Below are 15,079 nucleotides of genomic sequence, written 5' to 3'. Positions count from 1 at the left end.
CAAGACATGTTTTACCTCTTCTTCTACTGAGGGTGCCGCTGCCCAACGTCTCCTCACTGATCATCACCCACAGCAGTAAGCAAACAGCCAGAGCTAAGGCAGGAGGGACCAAATTTACTCACATGAAGTCCACCATATAGGCAAAGAAGGTGACCTGTGGACATTTGTGGTGGTTGAGATCCGGGAATGCAATTAGAAGATGTGGGGCCATATCAGCTGCAAGAAAGGCAGTCACATGTAGAACGAGGGGCATTAGTGATGCTAGGGCTAGTGCCCATGTGGCTGTTCATCATGTCCTGTTTAAAAATGCACAGCATGTCTAAATGTCCCTCAGACAAAGAATGGATAAAGGAAATGCTGTACATCTAACCATCGGAGTATTACTCAGTGGTTACATCATGACATCATGAAATTTCAGGCAAATGCATAGAACTAGAAAAAAATCATCCTGAGTGAGGTAGCCCAGACCCAGAAAGACAAACATGGTATGTACTCTCTTATAAGTGGATATGAGGTACAAAGTGAAAGATAACCCTGCTACAATCCACAGATCCAGAAAGGCTCGGTAACAAGGAGGACACATGGCTCTCTCTGGGATCATACATCTTTTAAGGATACCACGTCATCTCTAGGATTGCAAAGGACCTTCGAGGATTATCTCCATTCTTGGAAAAAAAACCATTTACAAAGCATATTTCTGCTGAAGACAAGGCGCTGTTTCAGATTCAGAGGTGCCTGAGGCTGAATAAGGCTGCCTTTGCAAATAGTGATCTTACGTGCAAAGCCGGCACAGGGATGGGGATGCATCCAAGCTGGGCTAAGGATCCTTCTGTCACTGAGATGAAGCCGTTGTCTTAGAATCTTGTTTATCTCATCAATAAGAAAGAGAAAACTGGCAAAAATAAAAAGATGTTGTTAAATTGCAAAATGACATATCATCATTAAAAGCAAATGTATTCATTTTTTCAAGAAAGCCAAATACTCCCTCAAAACCTCCATTAAAATTAAAATTAGGAGAGCCAGGCAGTGGTGGCACACACTTTTAATCCCAGCACTTGGGAGGCAGAGGCAGGTGGATCTCTGTGAGTTCGGGGTCAGCCTGGCCTACCGAGTGAGTTCCGGAACAGCCAGGACTGTTTCACAGAGAAACTCATTTCTTGAAAAACCAAAAAATAAAATTAGGGTCTGGAGAGATGGCTCAGTGGTTACCAGTGATTGCTGCTCCTACAGAGGACCTGAGTTGAGTTCCCAGTGCCAACGTCAGGAACGGCTTACAACTGCCTTTATCTCCTGCTCCAAGACATCCTGTGCCTACAGATACACACTCACACGGAGACAATATAACTAAAAACAAAAGTTTCAAGTTTTCGAATTAATCTGCATGTTGCCCCCATTCGTATTTTCAAACTTTATGTAACTGTCAGCCAGGCCCCATTCAACAGTGGTGGGGGAAGAGGAAAATGATGGAATAGTTAAGGATCTACAGTCCCTAAGCTAGATTCCAGCACTAGACAAAGTCCATTCAGCCCCATCACTATTTATCTCAGGATTTAAACAGTAACCCTAATTGTATTCTTTGAACACAAAGTTCCTGCCCCACCTCCCACCCCCATCCCATAGTTAATTAGCTGGGCAGGTCTTATAACAAATTCCCACTCTGAAGCACTGGGTGGTAGAAATACTGTTGATAATTAAACACCACAATAGCAGGGAGCCTGTTTCAGGAGCCGTGAAGTGGTCTTGCCCGAGCCGGACGGCTTGCCACACACCCACAGACCCTCTATTGTGCTGGCTATGGCTGCTCAGAGGGACAGTCGCTGGGCTGCAGAAGGGACCAACTGCTAAGAGAAAGAAAAAGCTTACACTTGCAGAGGTCAGGAGTGCCGAACTCAGGAAGAAAACAGCCCGTGGATAGAAGTAAAAGTGGAATAGAGAAACCCAAGACAGGGAGCAGTGGACGGGCAGGAAAAATCAACCAGAAAACAGCCACGACCCCCACCCCCCATTTCCAACCAACCAGCCAAAATGAATGTGTCAATTTCCAGCTGAATATAAACTGCAATATGTAAATAATATGTTGATTCATATTCCGTTTGGTTTAGAGAAGAGTTCTCTGAGTTCTTAAAGGTGTTGAAGAAGACTGTGACTAAGTCATCCTGCTTCCCTGGATTTCAGCTTCTTCATCTTTAAATAAGGAGAGTGAAAAGGTTCCCATTCTGAAATCAAACAGACAACAACAACAACCAAAACAAACAAACAAAAAAGGTCCCCAGAACAATTTTCAAGGTGTCAAAATCTACCCTATCACACTTCCACTCATGATAAAATTACCCAGCCTGGTATAATTATCATATTCACTTGCTTTTGCTTAAAGTAAATTAACCCAGTTAAGTTGATTATCTCATCTGAACAGGCGCTACTATTGGCCATTAAATGGGTCATTAATAATAAGCAGAAACATGACTGCTTTATAAGTCAGCTGGTTTGGTAGCAAAAAAAAAAAAAAATCTTTCAAAAGAGTGTTTTATTAAGCTATTTAAAAAAAATCCATAGGAAAAAATGTAAAGATTTGCCTGGTGAGATGGTTGGAGAACACAGGCTCAGCCAGTGCCTTTGAGATTTGTCTACCCAGCAATTACCTGTAACAACAGAGGCCAGTGAGCAACAGCCTTAGGGACACCTGGGACTGAACCTGGGGTGGGGAAAGGTTTCAAAATACTTTCTCTTTTCCAAAAACACAAATCTTCAGTTTTTTAGGATTTTTCCCCCCATTCTCCTCCATAATAAACACATTTCTCATTGCTAAACAATATGTTCTTGCTCGGTGCCGCACATAGAATCCAGTGTTCTAGACACACACTGACACTGGAGTGTTGTGTCTCCAGACGTGCCCTCCAATCCCTGCCCTACCACCCACCCTCACCATTACACGCTGCCGCGGCAGGACCGTGGCGTTTTGCAGAGCACTAGGTTGCAGCCCCTCCCTCCCGGACTGTGCACCTAGCTAGCTGTGAAAGTCGAAGGCGCTCTCCTGGTAGACTCTGAGAGCGCAGAATTGCTTTGTGGTGAGGAAGAGGACTGAAGCCTAGGGCGGGTAGAGGGTGCAGAAGTAAACATGCTAGGCCCGGGAAAGCAGGAAAAATGTCAGGGCTTGGGGGGCGGGGGGGGGGGGGGGGAACCACTCAGAGACCTCAAGAGAAGCTGTCCATCTGAAATGCCACCTGGAATTCCCACCCATAATAACTGTTGTGGATATAAAAATTAATAGGGGGGATTTCATAGTATTAGAAAAATTTATTTTTATAAATCATGTGTCTATCACCCAAGTGTTGACGCATGCATGCAATTCAAACACCAGGCTTACAATAAAAGGCCCACTGAATAACTTCACGAGGACAATTCCTCCATTTTCTCTATAATTTAGCGGGGAAGGAGGAGGGGGCTGTGGGGAGAGGGTGCAGTTACTGGGTCAATTAATCAACCTCAAAACTGTGACACAAACTCTGACGCCTAGCCTCTGTCTAAAAATACACAGATGTATACGGATTTGTTTGAAACTGTCAATGCCTATATTTAGGGCCTTCCCAGCAAGCCTATAATGAGACTGTGTTTGAGGGCTTCAGTCATAGCAGACTCTACCATTAATCTGAAGTTAGTTAAATTAACAGCATTTAGTACTGCCTTGTCAGCCTTAACTGCTCCAGGAAATTGCACCTTGAGGCTACTAATATTGCCAATTTTTCCACTGGAGTGTGTGCTCATGTGTGTGTGCGCGCGTGCATTTTTCCTCCTGTACCGCCCTATTCATACACCGTCATGGCCTCACTACATCCCCAACACTTATATTATCATTTATTCTGGCCTCCTTCAGCCTCCCCAGGGGATTCTGCACAGCGTGGCTGCTCAGTCAAAGAGTTTTTTAGCTTTATATTTATTTGTTTATTTTTCTGTCATGGCTCATGACTGAGGCTTTAAAAAAAGAAGTGTGACAGTATTTTGAGTACATGATTGACTGCTCCGACAACATTCATTAACCATGCCAAACCTGCAGCAGAACACAGTCCCGGGTGTTCTGAACAGCAGCCCTAAGAAGAAAGAAGAAAAGGAAAAGAAAAAAAGACTCAACTAATTTTTCATTGACCTCATCTGTAAATAAATTTAGACTGATGGTGCTCAGGGGCAATAATAAATTAGTATTCATTTCCTGTAATTAACGCAGACATGCTTATGAACACAGAGTATCTGAGTATACAACCACCTAATTTCCATTTCAAAATATGCCTAACACATTTTCACTTGAGTTATCTTCATCATATTTCCCATTAATTATAAAGAATGAAATGGGTGGGTTCTGCTTCCCACTCATCAGAAAGAAATATTGTTTTGGTCACAGGGAGTGTCAAACACATTCTCACAGGGAGTGTCAAACACATTCCAATAACACATCTGCAGACCTTGCCTCTGGCTTATGTCCCTGTTCCTGTGGTCTTCAGCTACCTTTCCAGAATGAGGCTGTCTCCTGTCTTGCCACCAGTTGGGAGGGGACCCTCAGAAGTGACAGGTGACCACCTAAGCAGACCCTCCCTTGCAGACCACAGGAAGCAGCCTCACAGGCCGAGCACAAGAATGGGCAGCTTCTACCACTGGTATACATCTGACCACACAGGGCAGATTGAGTAAACAACATGATGTAAGCCAAGTGAAGTTTGGGATGCATCAGTAAAATCCAAAGGCAAATCTCTAGTAAGTCTTGCTCTCTGGGGCATGGATATTTCTGGAGAAGGTGCATTCCTGTAACCAGACCACAATCAAAGATCAGTGTGGGGGCCAGCCATCAGAACCCACTAGCTCAACTGTGGCACCGGTTTGAGACATTTCATTAGCAATGTACGAATTGGTTAATACTAAGACACACACGCAAAATTTTCTCTATGCTGCGAGGAATATGATAAGGGCAGAAAATTTAAACTGGATTCCACCAAAAATTTCTTTTGAAAAATCAACTTTGGTAGAATGCAATTTGTTCCACAGCCTTCATGGACTGATGGGGCCTCTGATTTCAAGCATTTGTCCCTCCAAATGTCATCAACAAAATCATGACTAACTCTGCCAGAGGAGCTCATTGGGAAGATGTGACAAAATAGCCAAAGAGCAATGGGAATGTCTTAATTCGTTGAATTTACCACTAAATAGTGAATGTTGGTGTTAGGCTTTATAGTAAGATAGTTGATAAAAAAAAAAAAAAAAAAAAAAAAAACAGATCCCACGTTCTCCAGGAGAGACACAGATAGCCTAAAGCCACCGCACTTCCTAAGGAGCGCTGTCATCCTGTCTCTTTTCCTCACAGTCGTCAGCAGGGAAAGCCGAGCCATGCACCTCAACACACTCGTCCAGGAGGCCCAGGACAGGGTGAGTGAGCTGTCTGCCCAGGTGGAGAACGAAGGCTTCACTCTGGACAACACCGAGAAGGAGAAGCAGCTGAAGGCGTGGGAGTGGAGGTACCGACTCTACAGACGCATGAAAACCGGCTTCGAGCATGCCAGTGAGTATGCGCAGAGGGCGGAGGCTCGGACCGAGGCTGAGCTTCAGTTAGAGCCAGCCAGGCCTTTTACTGATTTCTCTTCTCAGCTCTCCAGGCATAGATGGCTGTTGTCAGTCTGTTTGGGGCAAGAGCTCTGGGAGACTGTCAAAGGGTCTTTTGTCTTGCTTGGTTTTCTGGCTCCCAATTGGTTCTCTGGCCACAGCCTTGAGCCCTGGGTGCTTCTGGCCTCCCTCCACCACATCTCCGCTCATCTAGCACTTCCCACCAGCTACGCCCTAATGCCTAATGACCCGACAGTCTGATGGCCTAAGTGGCTGTATTTTGGGATGTGGAGTTGGAAAAATATTTATTTGCCTATTTGTCCAGATTCTGCTTCAAGTTCAAGTTTAAAGTGTTTTCAACTCTACTGTATTTTTTTTATAGAGAGCTATAAACTGAACTTAATACAGCAGAGAAAGATAGTCAGCTGGCCCATGAATTATGCTTTTGTCTACATTTCCATTCTTTCTACCAGTTCTTTGTGCTTGGTTAAGACAGTCCAGGTTAATCCTTACTGGCAGTGCAGAACGCTGCTGAGTGAAGTCCCTGATGGAAGAACACATACAACTCAGATGTTTGCGAGCCATTAAAATTCCCATTCTGTAAAGTTGTATTTTATCCTAGAAGATTTCATTAAAACTAAAATGTGCAACCCCAACACTTACAAAGCCCCCAAACCCTCATCCTAAAAGGTCTGATGTAAACAACTAGAAGAACTGGAGCTGAAATTCCAAATACAGAGAGAAAAGTCGGTTCCATGGTGTCAAAGGCCCTGCCTCCGAGAATGTCCAACCACACGAGCTGACTCCGGGAGAGAGTTAGATGCCAAATGCAGGGGCTGCACGGAAGACTCCTCGGGTAAAGACCATTCACCGTGCAAGCTAAGGACCTAAGTTTGAATCCTGGGCACTCGTGTAAAAATTGAGGAATGGCCACACCACAACTCCAGCACTGTGTCAGAGTGGAGGACAGGAGGAATGCTGGGCTTTCAGACTGCCAGTCCAGCTCCAGGTTCAGTGAGAAACCCTGTCTCAGGAGAGTAAACTGCAGAGTGATCGTGCAAGATGTACTACATCCTCCTCTGGAGCAAGTACATGTACACACACACACACACACACACACACACACACACACACACACACTCACTGGACCTTTTAAAGAAAATGTTCACAAGGGAAAGCTAGTGGACTGTACAAACCAATGTCTCCAGAGTATGTGCTCCCGCTGTCCTATGAAGAGGCAGGAAGGCTGTTTGAGAAGGATTTGAGAAGCTAACACACTGATGATTTCCCTCTTGTGCTAGGACCCCCAGAGGTGCCAGCCAATGCCTGTCTCATGGTAACCAGCAGCACGTCACTCACTGTCAGCTTCCAGGAGCCCCTCAGTGTCAATGCAGCTGTGGTGACCAGGTACAAAGGTACTGCACTCTCCCTCTTCTCTCTCTGCTCCTTCCTGGAAAGGTATGGGGGCGTGGGGGCGGACTGTGTGCTCCGAGTGTTTGGATTCACACTAGTAGGGTTGTTTTTATCCCCCTTTATTCCTGAAGTTGAAATATAGCCGTGCATATCAATGTGGAGGTTCAGGAAGGTGATTGAGAATAAGTCACAGGTATATGGAACAGGACCAGGCGGCCATTCCCTCATTGAACATCTCACTCATGTCTGCAGCACATCTGTCCTTCAGAGGGTAAGGCAGTGATAATGGACATAAGAAAAACAGAGTTGATCTGAGGAGCAAAAAGGCTGAAATGTGGGTATCAGTGGAGGCGGGGAGCAGGAAGCATAGAAACTGCCCTCTCTGTCCCCACTGACATTCACTGGAGCCAGAAAAGAAGATGATGATAAGATGGTGGCATGGTCAGTAAAGTCCCCAGGATGGAGGTGGCCTTCAGACGTGGCTTTGGAGGACAGATGGGAGCTGGGGGGGGAGATATTGGGGACAATATAAATTCTACATGGAGGAAACAATGAATCCAGCTGTCAATGCACAAAAGCACTGGAACAGTTAGAGGAGGAAACAAGCAGCAGGAGTAGGAAATAAGAGTTTGGCTGCTCTGGACCGTGCAGAGCAGAGAGGGGCTGGAATAGAAGCAGAAGCCAGGGAGCTAAGACTTCATGTGATAAACTGTGGAGAGCTATTGGATAAGATAGGGGCAAGATCACAAGTAAATGGCTGAAGTGCTGATAGTGTGTACGGTGGACTGGGGGAGACAGACAGAGTTTGAATTAAAGAAAGAGAGAGGGTTGTTCAAAAGCAAAGGACTGACAGCCTGAGCCAGCCACTGGTGAAGGACAGGAAGGCCCCAGGGGAGGAAGAGGTGGCAGGATGTAATGAAGCCAGCCAGCCCCATACACAGTCCCTGCTATATGCTTGAGCCTCTGTGTCCCTGCTTGTCACAGCGATGTCACAAAGCATGTTCATCCTCACTTCATGAACACCAGGGATGACAGATGATAGAGGTTTTTTTAGGGGCTCACAAAAGAGCCTGAGTCCTTGCACTCTGCCCACTTTGGCATACGGGAAAGGAAAGGTAATCAATCGATTTTTCCGACTCACGTGGGCATGTGGAAAGCTCTCTACGCCTGCTCCAGGATGCTGGTCCACAGGAAACTGTGTGTTCCAGTCTCCACCACTCTCTCTAGCTGTGAAACTGCCCACCTAGGGTGCATGCCTTCCTTTCTGCTTCTCAAGAGCATCCCGTACATCTCTGTAGATGTGCTAGCTCTCTGGGTGCTTGGAACTGTCCAGGGGTAAGTTCACTCCACATGTAGTATCTGAGGTAAGAGATTACAAATGGACTGACTTGGTGACCACTGGATTTTCTGTGGCAAAGAGAAGGCAACCGTAGACGACCAAAGGCTGTGCACAGATGCAGTCCCTCAGGATGGCTTCCTGACGCTAATCCTTCGAAACGGTTCACGTTTTCCTTATCATCCTCTCTTCTGCCCAGACTGACGTTGGTTGGCAGACAGTGCGACAACACCCACTTTTTATCTCTACCTCGCTCCAGCTCAGGATTTTGATGACATGTTTCATCCATGCTGCCCGACTTGACATGTCCTTCTTATGTGTGATTAGTGAGCTATCAGAAGCTAATTCACCCAGCTCTTTCATACTTGACCAAAACCCCAGCGAATTCTACCAGCGTCCACGTTTTAACTCTTCTCTTGGGAAGCGTTTGGGTGAGGTGGAAATGAAAGGTTGCCAGCCAGTGCTCTGGGTAACTGGAGAGGATTAATTAAGCATTATAAATAGAATTGTCTGCCCCATTGTGAAGCTGGCTTCCTTGTGTTAATTTCTAAGGACACAAATGGAACCCTTAACCTGACCGCTCTGAAGGGTTATTTAAAGCAGCTGGCATCTGCTGTGTCCACAGAGACAGATGGGCAGTTTTTAATTCAGGGGTTGGAGTAATTATTTAATTGTGGAAATATTAGGAAAATTACCCTGAGACAAAGATAATTATTTTGTTTGCTTTAAAAAAAGGGGGGGAGGGGGAAGCAGCAAAACAATTGAGAAATCCACAGAATGAAATGGCAATTATCTAATTGCTTATAGGGAAAAGCTTAACCCTGCAGTATTTGGGGTTTGGCAAAAAGGCCTCACTCACCCTATGCTCCAGAATCTCTGGGCTCAGCAAAACCCCAAGCATATCTCAACAACTAAATGTTTTCCCCCTTCATGCTTAAGCCAATGTATATTTGGGGGGAAGGAGTCTGGCTCTCGCTATTGCCCATCTGTTTACATTCATCAGCATGGTTTTGAGGAATCTCTGTATATACAGAAGTCTTTTGTAGAGCATCTCTTTGGAGGCCTTTTTAAGACTCCAGAGTCATGCACCAGGCTGACTGCCATCTCACTGTGGGAGATTAAAGGCATCCATTGCAGCTGAGAAGGCAGGAATATGGTTCTCAGTGGACGCCTCTGGATTCTCCTGTCTGCATTTTCACCCACTGCAGTGACTGAGGCTGTTTCTAGGTGCTTCCACCTCCAGTGCAGTCTTTGCATCTTTCTGTCACCTCTTCCCCATTTCCGTGGTTTACAAAGAGCAGCTAGAGATGTCCCAGATGTTCTGATGCTTTGGACCATGGCCAGGACACTGGTCAACATTCTCCTCCTCAAATCCTTGGGTAGCCTGCCTGAACTCCTCTTCTGGAGATTACGTGCTATTTTTCTGCAGGCCAAAACAGAATGCATCTTCAAAATGATTGTGCTGTTTTGCTTCTCCTTGCAAGGCTGGGATGGGGGAACTGGGGCCAATATAGATGAGAAACTCTATCCTGTAACAGGTGCAGTACCACCTTTGTCTCTCTCTCTCTCTCTCTCTCTCTCTCTCTCTCTCTCTCTCTCTCTCTCTCTCTCTCTCTCTCTCTCTCGGCTTGAATTAGTGACACCTTGTAGCTTGCTAATTACAAGATGCTGCAATAGGTACTACAATGTGTGAGCGCTACCATGCTTCTAGATATGCTCTTCTCTGCCTCGCTTCTCATCTTGTCTCCTGACAAATTAGAAACCACAGCACGAGGCTGGTATACTCCCGTAATCCCAATACTCGGGTGATAAAGGCAGGAGCATCCAGATTTCAATACCAGCCTGGGCTGCACAGTGAGTTCAAGGCCAGCCTTTGACATACAGTGAGACTTTGTCTCAAAAAACAAGGAGTGTGGATACAGCTCAATGGGAGGGTGCTTGCCTGGGATGCATAAGGCTCTGAGTTCAATCTTTAGCACGGGGAAAAAAAAATATCCTAATGTCTGGTTCTTATCATTGAATTGCTTGGCTGTTCTTCATTTAGTCACATTGCTTTGACAAAGCAAGCATTTCCTCTCAAAGAACTTGCCACTTCCTTCTAGAAGCTTGTAGCCTATCTGCTGCTGCCTCAACCACCACCTCTAGGTTCTTTCTCAGGAGGAAAAGAAGTCAAAGAATGTCTAGGGGCAGTTCAGCTTCCAGGATGGAGGAGTCAGTCCACTGTATGCTCATGAAAGCCCTCAGCTGATAGTGTCAGCATGATGAGAACCTCATGATCAGGTCATCTTTTTACAAGACAGGAGAAGAACCTGACTTCATGGGCCACAAGGGCCCAATGATTGGGATTTCAATTCCTTTTCCTTCTCCTGCTATTTTTTTCTCTTGTATCTTATAGTTTCAAGGGAATTTATCTAACAAGAAATAAGAACATCACATTAAAAAATATAATTATTTTTCATGTGTAATTGAAGAACTAATCCGAGCATAAGCATATAACTGCTATCTTGGTTACTAGAGCAAAGAATGTCATGAAGAAAAAGATTCTTGACTCAGTTTGTACAAGTTTGGACCGTTCAGATTCAGAGAGGGGAGAAGATGCCAAAGGTTTACAGATGAAGGCAATAAAGAAGGGCAAAAAAGATCTACAACTCAAGGAATCAGCTTGCTTTCTTCCTTTCCTTCTGTTTAGGGACATTGGTGAAAAGTGAGTTGTTTGACTAGCTGTAAGATAGAGAAATAGTGAAAGTCCAGTGAATGACAGAATGGGGAGACTGGAAAGCCACTCTGTGCAAAAGCCTTGGGTCTGAGCTGTGAAGGCCTCTGGGCCGTTAGTTGTACTGTTTTCCCTTCATGTTACAGAGGTGTCAGGATCCTGCCACCTTACTCATCGACAATCTTATAAACTTCCTTGAAGTCTTTTCCCAATAATCTATATTGTAAAGAGTTGCATTTTTCCTTTTTTCTTTCTTTCTTTCTTTCTTTCTTTTTCTTTCTTTCTTTTTTTTTTTTTTTTTTTTTTTTTTTTTGGTATTTTGATCCATTTTAAAAACTAAGACTTCAAACAATACAGTGAAGGGCTATATAAAAGAGTCTTTCTCTTCGCTCTTCCAAGAATCCTACACCCCTGCCACAAAATTCAACTCTATGACTTTGATTTAGATCCCTACAGATTCTTTCTTGATCCACATAAGCATGCAGTCATGTGCCACATAATGGATGATGTTTCTGTCAACAGCAGACTGCCAGGACCACAGAGGTCCTATATGGCTATACCATCCAGTGAGGTAGCTGTTCACACAAAGATGGATTTCTTCAATAACACCTTCTCAGAATGTATCCCCATGGCTAAGTGACAAATGACTATATATCCGAAAGTACATAGCTTCCTGTGATTAAATATAAATATTGTCACACTATGTTAGTCAACTTCGTGTCACTGTGACCAAACACCTGAGGGAATTAACATCAAAGGAGGAAAGATTTATCTGGGCTTACAGTCCCAGAGACTTCAGGCCATGGTCACTCAGCTCTATTATCTGCTCACCTAATGGAGACTCTAGCTGGAAGTTTTCCTGTGCCCCGCCCGGTCCGAAGCCTTTCAGACCCAAGTAAACACACAGAGACTTATATTAATTAAAACTGCTCGGCCATTAGCTCAGGCTAACTACTGACTGGCTCTAACACTTAAACTCAGCCCTTTTTTGTTAATCTATATGTCTTCACATGTTCCGTGGCTTTACCTGTGTGTCATTACATGCTGCTCCCTGAATGGCGGGCTGGCATCTCCTGACTCAGCCTTCCTCTTCCCAGAATTCTCCTTGTCTGCTTATCCCACCTATACTTCCTGCCTGGCTACTGGCCAATCAGCATTTTATTAAACCAGTGTACAAAAGCATTATTCCACAGGAAGCAAAAAAAAAAAAAAAAAAGGTTGGGTTCCCAACATTCCTTTCAAGGCCATGCCCCACCCCAGTGGCCTCGGTGCTTTCTTATTGGTCCTGCCTCCTGAAGATTCTCTCACCCCCTAAAGGTTCACAGGACTGTAAATTTCCCTCACCTCCCAAAGTTTTTTTGTTTTTGTTTTTGTTTTTGTTTTTTATCTCCTGGAGGCTTCACCACTCCCCACTAGCACCACAGGCTGGTGATCAGTCATTTAGACTGATCAGTTCCCCATGATTCTTGGGGGATAGTAACATCCGAACCATAACACACCACTTACCTGAGCCTACAACTAGATGAGTTTTTTTTTTTTCAACTTAGTGATAATTTTTCAGTTTGCAATATACTATATTTCTAATCTGATGTATTTGGGTCTCCTTCATTCTCTTTAACAGTTGTGTAGTATTTTTAGGCCATAGACAGAAGGATAGCTTTTCTCCTACTGATTGGACATAGGTTGTTGGAGTTTTTTAAAAATATCTATTTATTTTTGTGTGTGCACACACACTCATATGCATGCACATGCCACAACATGCATGTATGTAGAGGCCAGGCAATAGCTTTCAGGAGTCAATTCTCTCCTTACACCATATCAAGGTCAAGGGTCAAGGGTCAAGGTCAAGGGTCAAGCTCAGGTCATGAAGCTTAGTGGTAAAAGTCTTTACCTGCTGATCCAGTCCTGTGGGTTGATCTTTTTATTAACTTTTTTTTCTAGTATATCATGTTACAATCTTAGTATTCATATATGTATTCATATATGTATTCATATATTCATATATGTCTCTATCTTACCTACCTCAGTTTTTTTTTCTAGAATGGCTAACTAGAAGGAGGCTCTATACATTTATATACACTACCATTGATTTGTCTTTGTCAAATACCAACAAGTAACTTTATAACATATTTTAATATATTAGGGAAAGTTCCTTCTTCTGGTAATATATTTCAAAATGTCTTTGTTGTTACATACATTTTCTCTTCCAAATGAATTTTAGAATTGGCTTGTCAAATTCAGTTTTCAAAATCTTCCTGGGCTTACATTGTATTCCTAATATGGAGAGACTTCTTATCTATGAGCATGTTCTTCTAATCAGGTTGGATTTGTATATGTTCAGGACAGTATAATCATTTTCTTTCTGTGGGTATTCTACATACCCTGTTGGATTTATATGCCCAGTATATTTCACAATATTTGTGACTATTAAGAGTGAAATTTATTTTCAAGGTTTTCTCTAAGTAATTATCAGTAGAATAATGCTAATATTTAAATTTTAATTGGCAACATTACTAAAAACTCTATTAGCTTCTCTTTTTCAGTACATTGTCTGACATAATATTTTTACTTATCAAATCTTCCAGAATTATAGTTTTGTCTCTTTTTTCTTTTTTAAAAAATTCCCCATCATTGAGGAGCATCAATTCTAGTTCCCTACACACTGGATGGGGAGCACTGAATAGGGAGCATTGATTATTTTTCTCTTGTCTCTGCTTTTGATAAATCTTATCTAATAGTTAACCTTCAGTGCGTTGTCAACTGGGAGGTTTCTGGTAGGTTCTTTTGATCAAATTAATGAAGTTTTTATTTATTTCTATCTTGTTATTTTGATTTGTATAAGAAAAAGATGTTAGTTATGCCTGTTTTTCTATTCATTTCCTAAATCATTGACTTCATCTGGAGTAAGATCAATGGTACAGAGTTGTACAGTCATATCATTTTTAAGGTTCTGTAACTTTAGACCCTTTATTTTTCAAAGAGTGTGTGTTTCTGGTACCAAAGAGATGGCTCAGTGGTTTGGAGCACTGGCTGTTCTTCAAGAGGACCCAGGTTCATTCCCAGCATCACTTGATGGCTCACAACCATCTGTAATTCCAGACCCAGGGTTTCTGATACCCTCTTCTGGTCTCTATACACTGCACTCATGTGGTGCATAGATATACATGCAGGAAAAACACCCATACCTGAAAAATAAATAATTTTTAAAATATATGTATTCCTGCCTTTTCTCTTATAATAATTGAATTTAGCTGTTTTGTTTGTGGTTTGTCTGTTTCTTAAATCATAACATCGATGTTTTGTTTATTTTCTATTTTATTAGTACATTTTAAATTATAGCTTTTAATATAAAAGATCAGGAACTACACCATTTTGACTATGGAAACTGATCAATGCTTGCTCTGGGCTAAAATATGATCATGATAATTTTCTTGATGCTTGCACAACTGAGAGACAATAGTCATTCTTGTTTGATTAAAGTTTATAATATATTTCTTCATAATAATTCATGGCCCGCATGTTTCTGTGTTGTTGGGTTTTGTATGCTTTCTCAGGATAGAGAGATGTAAAGGATGAGAGCCACATTCCCAGAGTCAGATGCACTTGACTGTGAAATCCAGCACTAGCCAGGCGGTGGTGGCACACGCCTTTAATCCCAGCAGGGGCAGGCAGATCTCTGTGAGTTCAAGGCCAACCTGGTCTACAGAGCGAGTTCCAGGACAGGCTCCAAAGCTACACAGAGAAACCCTGTCTCGAAAAACAAAAACAAACACACAAAAATCCAAGCACTACTTCTAGTCAAGTTTGACATTTGCATATTACTTAAAACCTGTTCACAAACTGTATTTATTATTATAAATTATAAAACTGTATTTATTATTATATGCATATGTATGTGTGCTTGTTCATCTGTGTGTGCATGGCACATGTTGGGTTTCCTCAGAGGATAGAAGGGGGCATTGAATCCCCAAGAACTGGAGTTACCCCATGCTGTTGTGAGCTACTGGATGTGGGTGCTAGGAAATGAACCTGAG

At 43.1% G+C, this 15,079-nt stretch overlaps 1 protein-coding gene across 1 annotated transcript in view; it reads left to right on the top strand.

Annotated features, from left to right (window-relative positions):
• The window catches only part of Ankfn1 (ankyrin repeat and fibronectin type III domain containing 1), a 153,234-nt gene that overhangs the window by 24,401 nt on the left and 113,754 nt on the right, over positions 1–15,079 (top strand). Inside the window, exons 4-5 of the mRNA XM_028878201.2 lie at positions 5,348–5,542; positions 6,885–6,998. Coding sequence (XP_028734034.2) covers positions 5,348–5,542; positions 6,885–6,998 — 309 coding nt within the window. The remainder of the gene's footprint in view (positions 1–5,347; positions 5,543–6,884; positions 6,999–15,079) is intronic.

This window comes from Peromyscus leucopus, chromosome 8b, assembly GCF_004664715.2.
Source record: "Peromyscus leucopus breed LL Stock chromosome 8b, UCI_PerLeu_2.1, whole genome shotgun sequence".
NCBI classification, from domain to species: Eukaryota; Metazoa; Chordata; class Mammalia; order Rodentia; family Cricetidae; genus Peromyscus; species Peromyscus leucopus.
The sequence above is the reverse complement of the archived record's forward strand: the minus strand, read 5'-3'. Positions and strand labels throughout refer to the sequence as shown.